At 36.7% G+C, this 15,960-nt stretch overlaps 1 protein-coding gene across 6 annotated transcripts; it reads left to right on the plus strand.

Moving 5' to 3' along the window:
* Positions 1 to 998: 998 nt before the first annotated feature.
* On the plus strand, positions 999 to 15,215 carry LOC139975978 (integrin-linked kinase-associated serine/threonine phosphatase 2C-like). Of its 6 annotated transcripts, none has more exons than XM_071984304.1 (9): positions 999 to 1,072; positions 2,693 to 2,742; positions 3,385 to 3,498; positions 4,380 to 4,503; positions 5,533 to 5,733; positions 7,113 to 7,200; positions 10,035 to 10,156; positions 11,745 to 11,946; positions 12,861 to 15,215. In XM_071984304.1, exons 1-9 carry the CDS (start codon positions 1,014 to 1,016, stop codon positions 12,981 to 12,983), a joined length of 1,083 nt encoding a protein of 360 aa, XP_071840405.1. In that variant the 5' UTR covers positions 999 to 1,013; the 3' UTR covers positions 12,984 to 15,215. The 6 variants fall into 6 exon arrangements, with proteins under 6 accessions (XP_071840405.1, XP_071840404.1, XP_071840406.1 ...); XM_071984303.1 differs by lacking the exon at positions 999 to 1,072 and adding an exon at positions 1,366 to 1,474; XM_071984305.1 differs by lacking the exon at positions 999 to 1,072 and adding an exon at positions 1,865 to 2,061.
* The last annotated feature ends 745 nt before the right edge of the window (positions 15,216 to 15,960 follow it).

The following is a 15,960-nucleotide window of genomic DNA, read 5'->3' on the forward strand; positions in this document are numbered from 1 at the left end:
TATAATATAGGCATATTGGTCTTCATGAAGTATGCGCCACCGTATGTGATGGTTGGCATAAAAGATGAACCCAAGGAATTTTCATTCTTCATACTAAGTTCATCTTCAACTTAAAACACAACGTTTATTGGCAAGTAGTTAACTATTGTGAAATGTTCAGATATATATGAATTCGGGGTGTAGTGGGTGTCAAGTGTCGGCTTACATAGACTGCCCCCAACTTTATACAGACCATTGGAAACACGAACTAACCGACCCCTCTCTCGACAGTCGTTTTTGGTACTCTTGTGTACATGATCACACAATTTCAACGATTTACCAATTCCAAAATGTTTTGGCCCATACGCAGAGATGGAGCTAATGAAAAGTTTAAACCATATTAAAGGTGTCCCGGTTGTTAGTGTTTTGGTTGAGATGAAAGCATGCGATGGATTAATGTTTTCATCTCGACCACAACAATAACATAGAACGGGACACTTTTGTACGTTTGATGTGAAGATTTCATTAGGTCGATCTCTGCGAATATGCCAAACTGTTGGCAAAAAAGTTCATCAACATGATTGTGTGATCTTTTACTTCACAATAGTACTGCAAAATGAGATTATTTAGACCGTCGAGATTGAATGTATAAATAACCGGGTAACTTCCAGACGATGTGTACGTCAGTGTCACTGGTCACCATGCCTGTCATATGGAAATTAGTAGCATGTGATCTTCGTAAATGTTTTTCTGTAGCAAGCTGCATAGGCACAGTCCGAATTATCTCAATAATTTCATAATCTGAAAGTCTCAAACCTATAGTTCAAGCCTCGCAAGTGGCAAGTTTGCTGATATCACATGATTCTAATTCAAATGCCTCTGAAGATGTTGCATCAATTAATCCGGCATTTCCTGGTCGAACGCGAACTAATTGACACAAAAAGTACTGAAAGGAAATTAAGGTAGGCTAAACAGCAATCAGAAGAAACGAAAGCACATCATATTGCGAAAAAAATAAATGTCAGCCTGAGATAATGAAATACGATAGGCGACATATATCGAAGAGGAAAGAAAGAAGAGGGAAAACAACGACGTGACAATAAAAAAAACTTTTAGAAAATACTGAGCTGTTCCTAGCATTGAAAAGGAAAATGATGACGAAAAGTATTAACCGGGTACAATTTGCATTTGCACAGTAGCTATTTTGTTTGCTTAATTGCAAGGCAGAGCAGTTTATGCTAAGTCGTAACCCTATTTATTGGGTACAATGCCTCAGAAAGATTAACCGGTTAATATCTGTTATGTTAAATAAGCTGGATTCCCGGCTTTCTATATCGTGTTTTGTGTGTATCGTGTTTTGTTCTCACAGAAAACCAGTGTAACATGTGTCATGCGTCAATGTAATGGTAGTTCCCATAGGCACATTCTACCGTCTGCTAACTAATCCACAGAAATTATTTTTTGAGCTATATAGCCGACGGGAAACAGGCTGCTTGTAAGTAAGAGGCTGTTCTGAAATTTATGTCCTTGATGTGTATCTTTGTCGTGTCAACATTTATGTCTTTCACTGGAAAAAAAATGAGCTTCTTTTACAGCAAACGCTGGAAAGGAACGCCTTTAGCTGTTGCAGACCATTACTTTCTCATACATATAGTGTGGCTTAGTTTTGCGAGGAATTTAGTTGCCCCAACCCCGAATGCCCTATATCAATTCATACACCAACGACTGTGTTTGGTTGATTGACAAAGCTCCTAAAGACGGTTTAAGTACTTTCAGTCAGCAGTTATCAGGCTTTGTAATCTGTTTTTCAATCCACCGCACTCAACAAGAAATCTTCCATGCCATCTCTGAATTACACTTGCACTCCTAGGCGTAATCCTAGTCTACATGATTGTTATGCAAATTTACTTTCATTGAGATTACATACAAATGCTATAATACATGGGACCTAGGCTTATACAGTACTTACAGTTACTGCTGCAATGGATATGTAACGTGTTGCGTCTTTGTAACAGTTGTTGTTGTATACATGCTCAGCAACCAGGGGCAGCCATGTTTTTCAACAGGGTTTGTAGGCGACGGGTGTGTAGCCTAGTGAGAATGTATTGACTTATCATATTGCATTTCAGCATGTATACATCAAATCACTTTGAATTTTGACTGGCAATATTAATTGATTGCTTATGTTGTTTATTAACTTTGCTCTTGTATATCAAGTACTAGCCTACTAGATACTGCTATATAGTGGAAGCCATCAGTTGAAACAGTAGTTTTAAAAGTTGCATTGGGAACTTTTGAACTATTAATAAGCCATATGTAGTCTATTTTTGATGTGTAAGTCATTTTCACTCTACATTTATGTTCGTTCATCCTAGTTTTCTTGTACACACAACAAAGCTTCATATTTTTGGCAGTAGCCGTCAAGTTGTTTTAATACTTAGCCTATCAGTAGTATCACAATATCCTATTTGGTTGATGAACTTGATTTAGTCTAGACGGAGAAGTATAAAAAGTTTATAAAGTAAGAATCTTTATTTGAGAAAATTCCTGGCAGATTTGAGAAGGATCCGACTGGAATTAATATTCTGCTTGATAATGTTGTTGGACTACACATGTTGCATATAGGTGTACACCTAAACTAAGCTGTACAGTATAATTCTTTTCTATGGTTGACATATTTTTTGATCATTTATTTGTTTTTAACAAATCCTAGAGCCGTCTGTCATCCACAAATGGATTTGTTCTCAGATTTGCCAGCTCCATGTAAGTATCAAATTATGATTAAGTTTTATGGTTGAGATAACTTTGAAACAGGTTTCGTATCCACAATACCTTGTCAATTGTCATCAAATAGAGCTTTGATATGGTAGCAAAGAAATAGCACAGCAGCCCTTGTTTGTTTCTTATAACAAAACAGTTCTTGGTCACCTGAGATATATCTGTCCAAACATTATGGTCACCATTATCAGTTTCAATTATGGAGCATCCATCAATATGTACAGTAGGTATTGTTCAAATACTTTTAAGAAGTAATGAAAACAATCCAACCTGCCTAAATGTTTCCCTTAAACCAACATTGAACCTGATCATGGGCAGCATCCATTCCATTTCCAGGGGATTTGAGATAGTCAATTGACATGCTGCGTTCTCATGATCATATGGTTACAATCTGGATGTATTACAGTAGGGGACTGGAGTTCTTAGGGGTTCAAGTTGTTTCTCATGCCCGAGCTCAATCTTGGGTGAATTTTTCTTAAGAATTATATGGCCTAAACTAAAGTTTGTTCTGAGAAAATGCTCCATCAGTTTGTCAAAGCTGAAGCTCTGTGTATTTGAAAGGCTTAGTTGGTTACTTTGGGAACTTTTACAGGTGTTAGAATTGAGATCTTTCCTTTTCTTTCTCAGCCAAAGAATCTGATGCTGGTAAACCTGCCGACCAGGAGAATGTTACTGATAACAAAAGGAAAGCTGACGAAGGAATAGTGGAATCGCCATCAAAGAAACAAGCTAAGGAACAAAGTAAGGACATTTTCAGGCATTTTTTTTCAAACGTACAATGTTATATATATTTCTGTTAGCCTGTTTTGTATCAAATTTTGTTTATGTTGATCGCTGAAGGACATAACTGCCATTCATCTTTTATGAAGTAAAGAGGCAGAATATTTTCTTCATCGAAAGGTATCAGGTGATTATCAGATGGAAAGTGGAAATTAGTTGCTAACCTTAAATGTTTAATACCTGATCACATTGCTGTCTGAAATGGGGACAGAGAAACAGAAAGGTTATATGTAGATGAATCCAAAGTCTAAAGATCTGTGCAAGTCAGACATACATGGCTGTAGTAAATCTCAAATTTCCCAATTAAACATTATTAATAAAAGAGCCCATAGAATCTGCCTTAACATCCGTAGCTACGTCACCACTACTAAGCTCCTTGAAGCAGCAAACTCTTTACCACTTTTTGACCAACTAATCATCTCAAATGAAAAATCTTTAAAAAACACCCTCCATCTTGACCCCCTAATCCATGACCTCCTGCTTAAATACTTAGTTCACAAAACCTACGCAAAAAATCGATTTGATTGAGAGTTAGTGCCACAGTTAGTGCCAATTAATGCCAATCGTCAAAGTTGCTGTTATTTTATCTCTTGTGTTGTGTGTGTGTGTCTTAAGCCCATATAATCTGAAATACAAGTCATAGCAGAGTGGACATTCTGGTATAGAATGAGTCCCCCTTCAACGAGTGATTGTTCTCTCATGCTATCACTGTGAACACTCCACCCTCCCCCTCTCCCCCTTCTCCCTACACTGGCTTTCGGTTGTAGTTCTACTGTTACCTTGTATCATTGCTGATAAGTCTGTTTTATTTGAGCCATGCAGTGTTTGTGTTTTCCCGGTAGAATCCAAGTGGAAATGTTTGAAAGGTTTCCTGGCTGAGAGGCAGGGAGAGCGCGAGGAGATGCAAGATGCCCACGTTATCATCAATGATTTGACAGAGCTGTTTATCAACAGGCCATCCTTTGTGTAGGTTACTCTTTTATCTGATCTTTGTTTTCAAATCACATTTAAAGTATTGTTCGTCCATTAAAATATAAAATAAAATAAAATGAAATATTGGTTGATTTAATCAGAAACTTTCGGCAAAAAATAGGGTTTCTGTCACTTCCAAGTCTGTAAACTATTCCGGATTTAATTTTCGGGAGAAATTCATTATATAACCAGTGCTGTGCTTACATGAATTTCTCGTTAAGCATCTATATTTACTTCTTGGATTGTTTCTCAAATTGTAAATGTACAATAAAAAAAGTCACAACTGCCTATTGGATTGCTGCCAGATATGAAAAGCAAATTTCCAGCTAACTATTAATTATGTTTCATAATGTTATTAATGATGTTTATTAATTTCATTCTCTACGGTTAAATGTCAGCTGAGACTGGGAGGCTTGAATTCATAGCTGAGTACCATCAATGGATTTCCCCTCCCCTCCCCCACCAATGAAAATAGCTTATAGAAAAGAAAACTAGTCCCTTATTTTACGATATTAACCACTGATTTGAACAAATGAAAAGTTTTACAACCCCTAACTACATCTCTTTATATTACGTTCTTTAACAAATGTGTCGGCAACATGAATGCTTTATATGTAACATTTTAGGTTTAATCTGTTTGTCTTTCAAATACAATTTGCTTGTTTATTGATTTATCTGTTGACAGTGAACGGTTAGCTTACTATGGAGTGTTGTGTATTTGTTTGTTTAACAGTGTACGGTTAGCTTACTATGCACTGTTGCTATTTTATTTGTTTGTTGATTTATCTGTTGAGAGTGAACGGTAAGCTTACTATGCAATGTTGTTTGTTTATTGATTTATCTGTTGACAGTGAACGGTTAGCTTACTATGCAGTGTTGTGTATTTGTTTGGTTAACAGTGTACGGTTAGCTTGCTATGCACTGTTTGTTTTATTTGTTTGTTGATTTATCTGTTGAAAGTGAACGGTTAGCTTACTATGCACTGTTCTTATTTTATTTGTTTATTGATTTATCTGTTGATAGTGAACGGTTAGCTTACTATGCAGTGTTTGACGGTCACAGCGGAGCTCGAGCTGCCAAACACGCCGCCAAATGTCTCCATGAAAATATCAAGAAGATGTTTCCCAGCACCAAGAAAGAAACCTGGGAGAAAGATGTGAAAAGGTGTTTCATAGAGGCTTTTAAATCCACTGATGAAGATTTCTTGAAAGCAGCTAGTGCCCAGTAAGTAATCCTCTGATAGCATCTCAGCCATTTTGGTTATTTATTTGGCTATTCATACTTAGGATAGCTATGCCACATATGTAAGGTAGGAGATGCCTATTGTTGTTTCAGGTCAAATTTCATCATAAACACAATAGGGATCTTGCAGACAACTCATACTTTACATCTAGATGTTTCATTTTAAGTAGAAGAATCCTATTTGTTTTTATAGAGGTGGACAGTCATTTTATTATCCACATTTTTGCTTCTCTGGTTGTCATGCTTGCATATTGTCGTTAACTTTAACTGACTAAAGTGATAGTTATTGTTGATGGACATGTTTTAACATCATAGTGTGTGTCAACTTCCTTATTCAGCATCCTTCTATGGATTGGATGCCATTCAATTCTGTGTTGTTTCAGTGCTCTTTCTCTGGTGCCATTTAAAGGGGGACAAAATCCCCTTAAGTATTTTTAAAAGTGTTTTTAAATGCAATTCCTGTTGTTTTTGAATAGCCTTCTTTCTCTTCTCTTCTTTCTCATTACAGTAAGGCAGGATTATATTCAGTATGGAAGCTGCTAAGATTTTTTTTTCTATTCAGCCTGCTTTGGCAGAGCTACTCTAGGAAAATGGCTGACGTTACTAGGAAACAATTCTTGACTTATGATTATGAAAACTCCCCTCCCAAGCCAACATCTTAAACCAAACCAGTCTCTGGAATCCCGACTGACATTACCCAAAGACCCACTAGCCTTGGCCAGGTTCATTAAGAAAGCCAAACCAAACACCCTAATTGCCTTAATCAGAAACCTAACAAACTCTTATATATAGAAACTACACCAGGTAACCCAGAATCAACCAATTAAATCATTAAATCTGTAAAATCTCCCACATGGAATGAAATGTGAAATGTAACCATCTAGTTTTGTTTTGTATCTTTACAACTGTAGGTAATCTTCTTTTCTTCTTCTAACCATTATTGTTTGTATTTAATCATTTTTGTAAACATGTTATAGATATTTCCCGTTCCACTGAGCAAAACAATATATTTTTGGGAGGGTGAAGGATGGGTGTACCAGGCCAGTGTAGTCGTGTAGGTCTCATGGGAAACTGACTGTTCTTTTTCTGTTCTGAACTGTAAGCTGTAGCCTTTAGTTTAGAAGTAATTTAAGTGCATAATAACTGGTAAAAATACTTGTGAAAGTGAAGGATAGATTGGGCTGGAGTGAGGGCGTGGAGGGGGTGGAGGATGACCCAGGGTGAATGTCAGCCATAAACACAATGGAAATTATGCTTCACCATCCTCTGTAGGGGTATGGGATATTTTCAGTTTCTCTCTACTTTCCTACGTACATACATGTTCTTACAGAATATTTCTTTGAAAATGTTTTCTTCGCCAGGAAGCCAGCATGGAAGGATGGTTCCACAGCTGTGTGTGTAATGGCTGTCAATGATACGCTGTATATTGCCAATGTTGGAGACAGCAGGGTGAGTAGCCAGCGAATATTAATCGACCAATTAGTGTGCTACAGGGGAACAGGTGGATGGTAAAGGGGTAACAACTTTGAGGGGTACAGGGGTGGATCTTTAAAATGGAAGGGGGTCATTTGAGCCAACTTCAATGTAAGGAACTGAGTGGGGGGGGGGGTCCTCCCCCAGAGAGACAGTTAAAAGTTTACAAGTGAAATGTTGCATTCTGAGGGATACCATAAACTACTTTGACTTTTGTTTATGTGGGTTTGATAACCTGAGGTATGTGTTTGTCTGGAATTTCTGTCTTTGGCCTGTAGTTACATTTGATAGGTCCTCTAGAATGCCCCTTTAAAGCTTAAGAGTTGATGACATCTGCTCCTCAGTACAGGACTAAAGGGTAATGTTAATCCATTGCCTTAAAAATGTTAACAACTCAACCCAAACATGTTCTTCTGAATTTTCTTGGATTCGGCTCATATTTGTAATGTAAATATTAAACATGTCATTTTAGATTTGTGTTGCATTTGAGAGAGCTGACCTAATGTTATGTGTACTAAAGTACAAAGTCCAGTCACTTATTAATTGAAAGAGTCATTTATCAAAGATTTGTTCTCATTGATAGCAACCTAGACTCATCGGTGTCTGTTTTAATGGTCTACAAAAGATCAAAATAAATTGTGTGCCTATAGTCATGGTCGCATGTCGTAAGGTGGGCACCTTTTCAATAACGGTGTTAAAAATGGCAAAAAACATATTTCTTGATATTTTGTATATATTGATAGCCTCTAATAGTTAACACCATTTTTAGCCATAAAACATGTTTATTTTTCGAGATAATCCTTAATTACTAATTAATTAATACACAGTTGTCCATGTAAATCTCAATTTTCAAACACGTTTTTCTCAAATCGGACCTTTTTCACAAAAAGTCCTACCAAATTTTTATTTCATGCAAGAAATTTACCAGATTTGGAGGATTTGTTCTGAACATGATAATACTTCGTGGTATAATTCAAAATATTTTACATTAAGAAGTTCATATGCTAATTACATCAGCAAGGTCAACGACATTTTTATGTGTAATTAATGAACAGTTTATTCTATCATTAAGGAAATTAAAGTCAAGAAGAGAAATATATACACAAGCAAGTTCTTAAGGTACTGCAATTAATGTTACAGTCAATAAAAAATGAAAAAATGGAACAAATAACTCATTAAAGTATTCAAATTGGCTTATTAATAGGATTAATTAAGGTAACGAAAATCAATTCCATTGATGCGCACAATACAACGGCTGAAGTAACAAAATTTTGACTCCAACCCAAATGCATGACTTACAGTATTTTAAAACAAATTAGGAGGTTTCTATACTTGAAGTTATGAAATGAAAGAATAGACAAACAAATAACTCAATTAATATTTAAATTGGCTCATTTATGGGATTAATTAAGTACTGAATGTCCATTCCTTTGTTGCGTACAATACCAATGGCTGAAATTACCAAAATTTTCCACCCCTAACCCAGATGTATGACTTATTTTGTTAAAGCAAAATAGTAGGTTCCTCCACTTGAAGTAATGAAAATGAATTTAAAAATGAAAGAATAGACTAACAAATAACTTTTTTAATATTCAAATTGGCTCACTAATAGGATTACCAGTAATTAAGGTAATGATTGCCCATTCCATCATTGCATATGGACTTTTAGCCAAAATTACAGAAATATGCACTCTAACCAAAAGTCACGACTTATTGCGTATCAATTGTTGAAAAAATCAACTTAAATACTGTTTTTACATTCCTTCCTGTCTAAATTTGTAATAGCATGGTAAAAGAAACCAGTTATTTGAACTTATGCCCATGATTTTTCATATATTGCTCACTCCCGCATCTGCCTGCACCGCATCCGCCTGCACCTCCACCCCTGGCAGTTTTCATTCAAACTGATGCCATTTTTTTACAAAGCACTGTATGATCTCATGTTTCTCCACACTGAAAGCATATTAAATTAGGCTTAAAATGAGGTATTAACCAGCACTGTAGGATAAGGGGTTGTGAAATACCAATCAAATTTGTGACAAAGTTTTCGGAAAAGCGTTATTCCTCCACCCTTTTGGGATACCCAACTCAGGACATGCGACCTCATCCATTAAGGCAGCATTTTGTCAATTTGGTCAAATTGATAAATTTGGTCCTAAATACTCCATTTCCAATTTTTATTAGATTGACTAGACAAATTTTCTTCCAAGTAGTAGGGATGCACCAGATATCAAATCTGTTATCTAGCCAAATCTTGGACCCATCTCAAGTATCAGCCTTACGTTGTGCATATGATTACTACTAAAATGTTTGGGCATCAAACTTTTATAACAATGGTTATCAATAATTACTGGCTAAGATATGCTAATGAGGAAAATAGCTCAGATAAAAACCCGTCTTTAGCTGAATTATCTGAAAATACTGTTTTTGAGAAGTATTTCTCTGCCAAGACAAACTTGCTAGAAATTTGTCAAATAAATGTGAAACATGTAAATAGTTCTGATGGATCCAGGCATAGCCTTGACCTTTGTTGGAATTGACCTGAAACTGTACAACTAATGATTTATTCTGCTTATGAGATACAGATATATGGTTGTAGCATATCACAAAGAACTGGACAGAAATTGTTAATGGCGACTTTGTTTGCTGACCAGAACACTACAGGACTATGACATACCAGTAACTCAGGAAGGGGTACAAGGTGGGCCTGTGTAAAGTGTCACGCCACCCAAAAGGGTAACATTAAGGGGCACTTTAGTTACTGGTTGTAGCTATTTCTTCTCTCTGTTGTATCTTTGTTGTCTCTCAAGGCGATGATATGTCGATACAACCCGGACGAGAAGAAGCATCATTTTATTCCACTCAGCAAAGAGCACAATCCTATCCAGTACGAAGAGAGAATGAGAATACAGAAGTCTGGTGGATATGTCAGGTATTTTTATTTCATTTAATTTATTTTCCAATAGAAACTACTGTGGCTGGTACCCGAAATGGGAAAGGAGAACCACACAGGAATGGTCACAGCCACAGTAGGTCCTGGTCACTGTCCCCAAGTGGCCGTAGAAGTAGGTCAGATAGGAACCATAGGGGCAAAGAGAAGATACCGTCCCCAGATGGCAAATAGATACCTAAGGGCACAGAGAAGATACCGCTCCCCAGATAGCAAATAGATACCGTAGGGTGCAGAGAAGATATCAGTCCCCAGATAGCAAATATATACCTTAGGGCGAAGAGAAGATACCGTCCCCAGATGGCAAATAGATACCTAAGGGCACAGAGAAGATACCGGTCCCCAGGTAGCAAGTAAATACTGTAGGGCAAAGAGAAGATACCGGTCCCCAGATAGCAAATAGATACCGTAGTGTGTAGAGAAGATACCGGTCCCCAAATAGCAAATAAATACTGTAGGGCAAAGAGAAGATACCGGTCCCCAGGTAGCAAATATATACTGTGTAGGGCACAGAGAAGATACTGGTCCCCAGATAGCAAATAGATACCGTAGGGTGTAGAGAAGATACCGGTCCCCAGATAGCAAATAAATACTGTAGGGCAAAGAGAAGATACCGGTCCCCCAGATGGCATATAAATACTGTAGGGCAAAGAGATTATACCGCTCCCCAGATGTAGACAAGAGCCAGTTTGGCAGGTTCAGCAGACAAGTTTATTATAGACAGTACCTGGAGAGAGAGAAGGGAAGAGAAACAAATAGAGCAAAAGAGACAGAAAATGAAAGAGTGGCAGCATGTCCACAGGGCCTGCAGTGTGGACATTTGTCCCGCACAGACATTCACGATGAGGGGGACGCCCTAGATTGCATAGCATCAGTGGCACCCTAAGGTCTGGAAAACAATGTACAGGACTTGCCATTGTACGACACGAGTTCAGAATGGTACACTCTGAGGAATATGGAGGAGATCCCGGGGGGGGGGGGAACAAAGTTTTCTCCGGAGTTAGTGACCAGAGTTAGCCAGACGTTGGAACGGGTGAAAAATCTGGCACGATTGTTGAAGCATTTTAATAACAGTGAAGTGTTTATATTGGGTGGGGGTTGGGGAAAGGGGAGGAGTCCTCTATCCATGAGAAATCTGACATTTTATGAATATAGCAGAAGCAGAATTGAGTTTCTTTATTTGAATGGAGGAAGAGTGGAGGGCGGTTATGTCACATCACCACAAGTACAATCAGCTCTTCTTTCTGGAAGCTCTTTTTTTTTTGCTTTTGATCTGTAGAAGTGGTGCAAGGAGAGGGAGTTAGTAGAGGCATAATTACATTCTCTGAGGGTATTATGTATTTTATTGGTGGTGCAGCATTTATTCTTGTTAGAGATCTGCCGATCTGGTTGCTAAGGATGACAGAATATAGCAATTCATAATATTGGATATGTGTCAGATTACTAGCGTAGGGTAAATATGATTAATATTCATCAAAAAGTGGGATAAAACAATACAAACCAATTCATGAATCAGATAAACAGGCTTTGGTAGAGCTCTCCCGTTATTTCTTTTCCTGTTTTTGTTCAGGGATGGACGACTGATGGGTATCTTAGAAGTGTCTCGTTCCCTAGGCGACGGCCGCTTTAAACATTGTGGTGTCGTCTGCCTGCCGGACGTCAAGAAGTGTCAGCTGACCGACCATGACCGTTATATTTTGCTCTCCTGCGACGGATTATGGACAAACTTTGAGCCTTCTACAGCCTTGGAGTTTGTCCAGAAGATAATTAATGTGAGTAGCCTTACTCTCTGCTGTTTTTGACATTATAGTTCAAAGAGTCTCCATGCTATGTTGTATATATAAATAAATAAACAGCAGAGAAAGGTGGAACACTATATTAAACAATCGTAGAAGAGCAAATATATTATTGGCTTGAAGGGGATTTTGATGAGTGGTCTTAAAAGGAGTTTCTGGTGGATTAAGCCAAGTGTCACAATCAGGAATGACCTTTGCCAGGAATATTTTAACATGAGATACTCATGTCAGAAGTCCATATTTCCAGCGTAACGTAGTCCTATACCGGTAAATTACGGTCCTATGACTTATTAAATTGAACCACTTTTGACAATTAGTATTCACAGACAAAGAACAAGTCAGAAATATTCAACATACTTTACTTTTTCTTTCTTCACTATTTGAAATCAAAATGGACAGGTTGGCATAAAGATCAAGATTGCTACATATGGAGATTGTTTTAATTATGCTCAAGTGTCAAAAATTTGCCAAAAAGCTGCAATAAAGCAATTTCTTGAGTCCAGCTTTTGTAAATTTACAAGAATCCATATTTTAGTGTTTCATAGTTCGGCTACTCAAGTTTCATTGGCATAAAGTAATAGGAAATGACTCGTTCATCAGCCCTTACTTTGCCCTTAAAACACTAGGAGGGGAGTCATAGTTAATTGTAACCTTAGGTTTGAGTTACTGTACATAAAATGCAAAAAGCAATTCTAACATATTTAATACTTGTGTGATATATTGTATGATGATTAGATTTCAAGGTTAGCTAAAAGTGGTTTTAGATATTTATATTTGATTATAGCATATTATCATGAGATATCTGGACAGTCTTTGATATCTCAATCACTTCTTCCTTCACTTGTGATGATGTCACTGCCTCTTGATTATTCCTCTTCTTTACCAAACAGGACGGAGAGACTCCCTCAGATGAAAAATTTGAGGTAGCTTGCAACAAACTTGCGTCAGAGGCGGTCAGAAGGGGGAGTTCAGATAATGTGACAGTCATACTGGTGAGGATATCACAAAGGTGACAGGATGTGACAGCAATAGCGTCGAGGATTTCACCAAGGTGATGGGATGTGACTAATCCTGGTGAAAATATATCTCAAAGGTGACAGTCATACTGGTGAGGATATCGCATAGGTGACAGGATGTGACAGCAAGTGGCGAGGATTTCACCAAGGTGACGGGATGTGACTAATCCTGGTGATAATATATTTCAAAGGTGACAGTTCTACTGGTGAGATGTCACAATGGTGACAGCATGACTGTGATCCTGGTGTCAAGATGTGACAGTTCTATTGTGAGATATCACAAATGTAACATGATATGTAATTGATCCTGCTGAGGATGTCACAGAATGTGACAGATGAGATCTTGAAATGTACTTACACTGTACCTAGTTACTACTTCTCAGAAAGTGGTTTAGTTTATATATTGACCGTGAAAGCATCATGTATGTGAGCTATCGTTAGATGGACTGTATGAATGGTAGGCAGACTTACTATAACAGTGATGTATGTGACATTAATTTCGATGAGCATGTCGTGTACGTCCACCGTTCAGCTGGTGTTGATATGTTTGACGAGATTGCTTCTGCTAGATCAGCTACAAGTAACAGTGAACAGACAACAGTATAGGTTTGTACTGTGGTGGTTGTTTAAATAATACCACCAGAGAGAAGATAGGCCCTCAGAGTTGGAACAATTTTTATCTGTGTTAAATAATAATGACATGAATAATTGAAAGAGGGAAGTTTAACCCACTCAGTCTAAGATATGGTGTGAATGACAACATCAAGTTTGGTATCTAAATATTTTATCTATTTTTAACTTATATAAATAGGTCATTCCCTGTTAAATCACCATATTTTGGAGTATGTTGTAGTTCAACCTCTTTTAAAAACTACCAAATTGATTGTATGCTTAGAAAACCATGCAATAAGCATATTCTGAAAATTTCAGTTGCATTGCTTCAAAATTGGCCGATTTTATCACACTTTGAAATTCTGCAATTTGTCGCAACTAAGTCATTTTCTTGATTTTTGAGGATTGATTTCTCAGCAATTAAATATCTTACTACCTAGGCTATTGAAGTTATTTTATTAAGCTATTCAATGTTCAAAATTTGGTGGTTCCAATAAGGGTATGCAGTTTGCCAGTGTTGTATTTTTGGATGTGTGCAAGATTATTTCTAGTACCACTGTAGACATTGAGAAATCAACCTTTAAATGTTGAAAGTTGGTGGCTGGACTTGCATGGTGGCTGGACTTGCTAGCTTTACAATAGACATCATAAAATGCATGTACAAATAGCAACAAAAAAGAAAAATATGATTTTAAATAGTCAGTTGTAAAATTTGACCCTTCGATGCCCTGTTTTGAATACAAGGTCTTCATTTTAATAGTTATTGAACAATAACTTTTACAATAAGGTCTGAACAGAGGGACTGAATCCATCAAAGAATCCTCTGTAATATTTCGCTTATGAACAAATCAGCTTCTAAATTTCTAGCAAAAGTGAAAGGCTTTTTTCCCCATCTTTAACAGCTCCAACCATTTTATTTTTAGAAGAACAGTCTAGGTAACATATTTGCAGGTGAATAAAATGTAAAATGTCTTGAAAACTAAACTAGATGTAACCATGAAAAATTTACCTACAAAAACTATGCATTTCACTGTAACATTTCTGGCAAAATAAAACATTTAAAAAAGGTTAGCTTATTGTCATATGAAAATCTGATAGTTTTCCCTAAATTCTATTTGCTCGAGTCGCTAGTATTTAATCTAGTCCAGCTATCTATTCGTCATATCTATTATGAGTTTGTTTGATAGAACCATGTCCGTATAGTTGAATATACAAAGAACGGTCATTTTACTTCATTTAACAATTTGATATATTCATAACCTGCTTAATCATATCATAAATCATTCTTCTGACAACTGAAAACTTTCAATATTTCCACTTTAACCAAGAATTTCGTAAAATTCATGAATCAAAAGGGTGCAGACGCTCAGATGATCTGCTTTCTATTTCTGACGTTGGTTATACAGGTCAGCATCAATGTGTCAGTCACTTAAACAATGACCCAATCATGTCAATTTATTAAGTGTTTATGATCTCAAAGTTGCCCTGAGACACATCAAGATAAAGGTTTAGAGGTGTTAAGTATTTCTATATCCATTTTCATTCAGTAAGTCATACAGTTTATGAGACAAGATTTTTCAATAAACAGAAAGTAAGTTATCAGGCTTACTAACTCCACTGGAGCCCTCCATTCCTCTGTTTTTGTGTGTTAATGCCCCAAAACGATCCCCATTGCACGATATTATATCCAAATGAACTAGAAAATGCTGCTTGAAGGTTTCTTAAATAGAGGATAAAACAGTTTAATTTTACTTTCCGGAACCAGGATAATATTAAAGACCAGAACTGGCAGTAGAAATGACACCAGTGTGTAATTGGACCACTTTGATTAATCCCTATTTATAAGCCTTAGGAATTATAGAATTATGAGTTTTCAATACACTTTCATAAAGATGTTGGGAAAGCACTGCCCTATGCATATGTTAATGATGTGTGTTATAATATGATTTATGTTACTCATGATTTGCATCTTGAAATGAGTGTGAGTATAACCAAATCTGGTAGTATCATCGGTGTATTGGTCTAAGCTTAAGATTCAAGTTTATTATTGTTTCAAGTCTATTAAAAATCCAGTATAAATAAATGAAAGTACATATTTATAAATAGGATATGAAAACAACAGTTCAAAAGCTTGAAATAGCATGTACTATATCTACAAATAATAAATAAAAAGTTAATAAGTGAATTAAAGTAGGTTTTGTGGAACAACACCTTGCATAGATATGGCAGCCCTATAATCGAAAGAATTTTTGATATGTTACAGTTCGAAATTTTGGCTTAATTGTCCTATTTCTCAAATTATAATTAGTCTGTTGAAGAAGTGACCTAAGCTTGTTATGGAGTGGGTGTTTCTCGTCTCTCT

This window comes from Apostichopus japonicus, chromosome 11 (genome assembly GCF_037975245.1).
Source record: "Apostichopus japonicus isolate 1M-3 chromosome 11, ASM3797524v1, whole genome shotgun sequence".
In the NCBI taxonomy this organism is placed as follows: Eukaryota; Metazoa; Echinodermata; class Holothuroidea; order Aspidochirotida; family Stichopodidae; genus Apostichopus; species Apostichopus japonicus.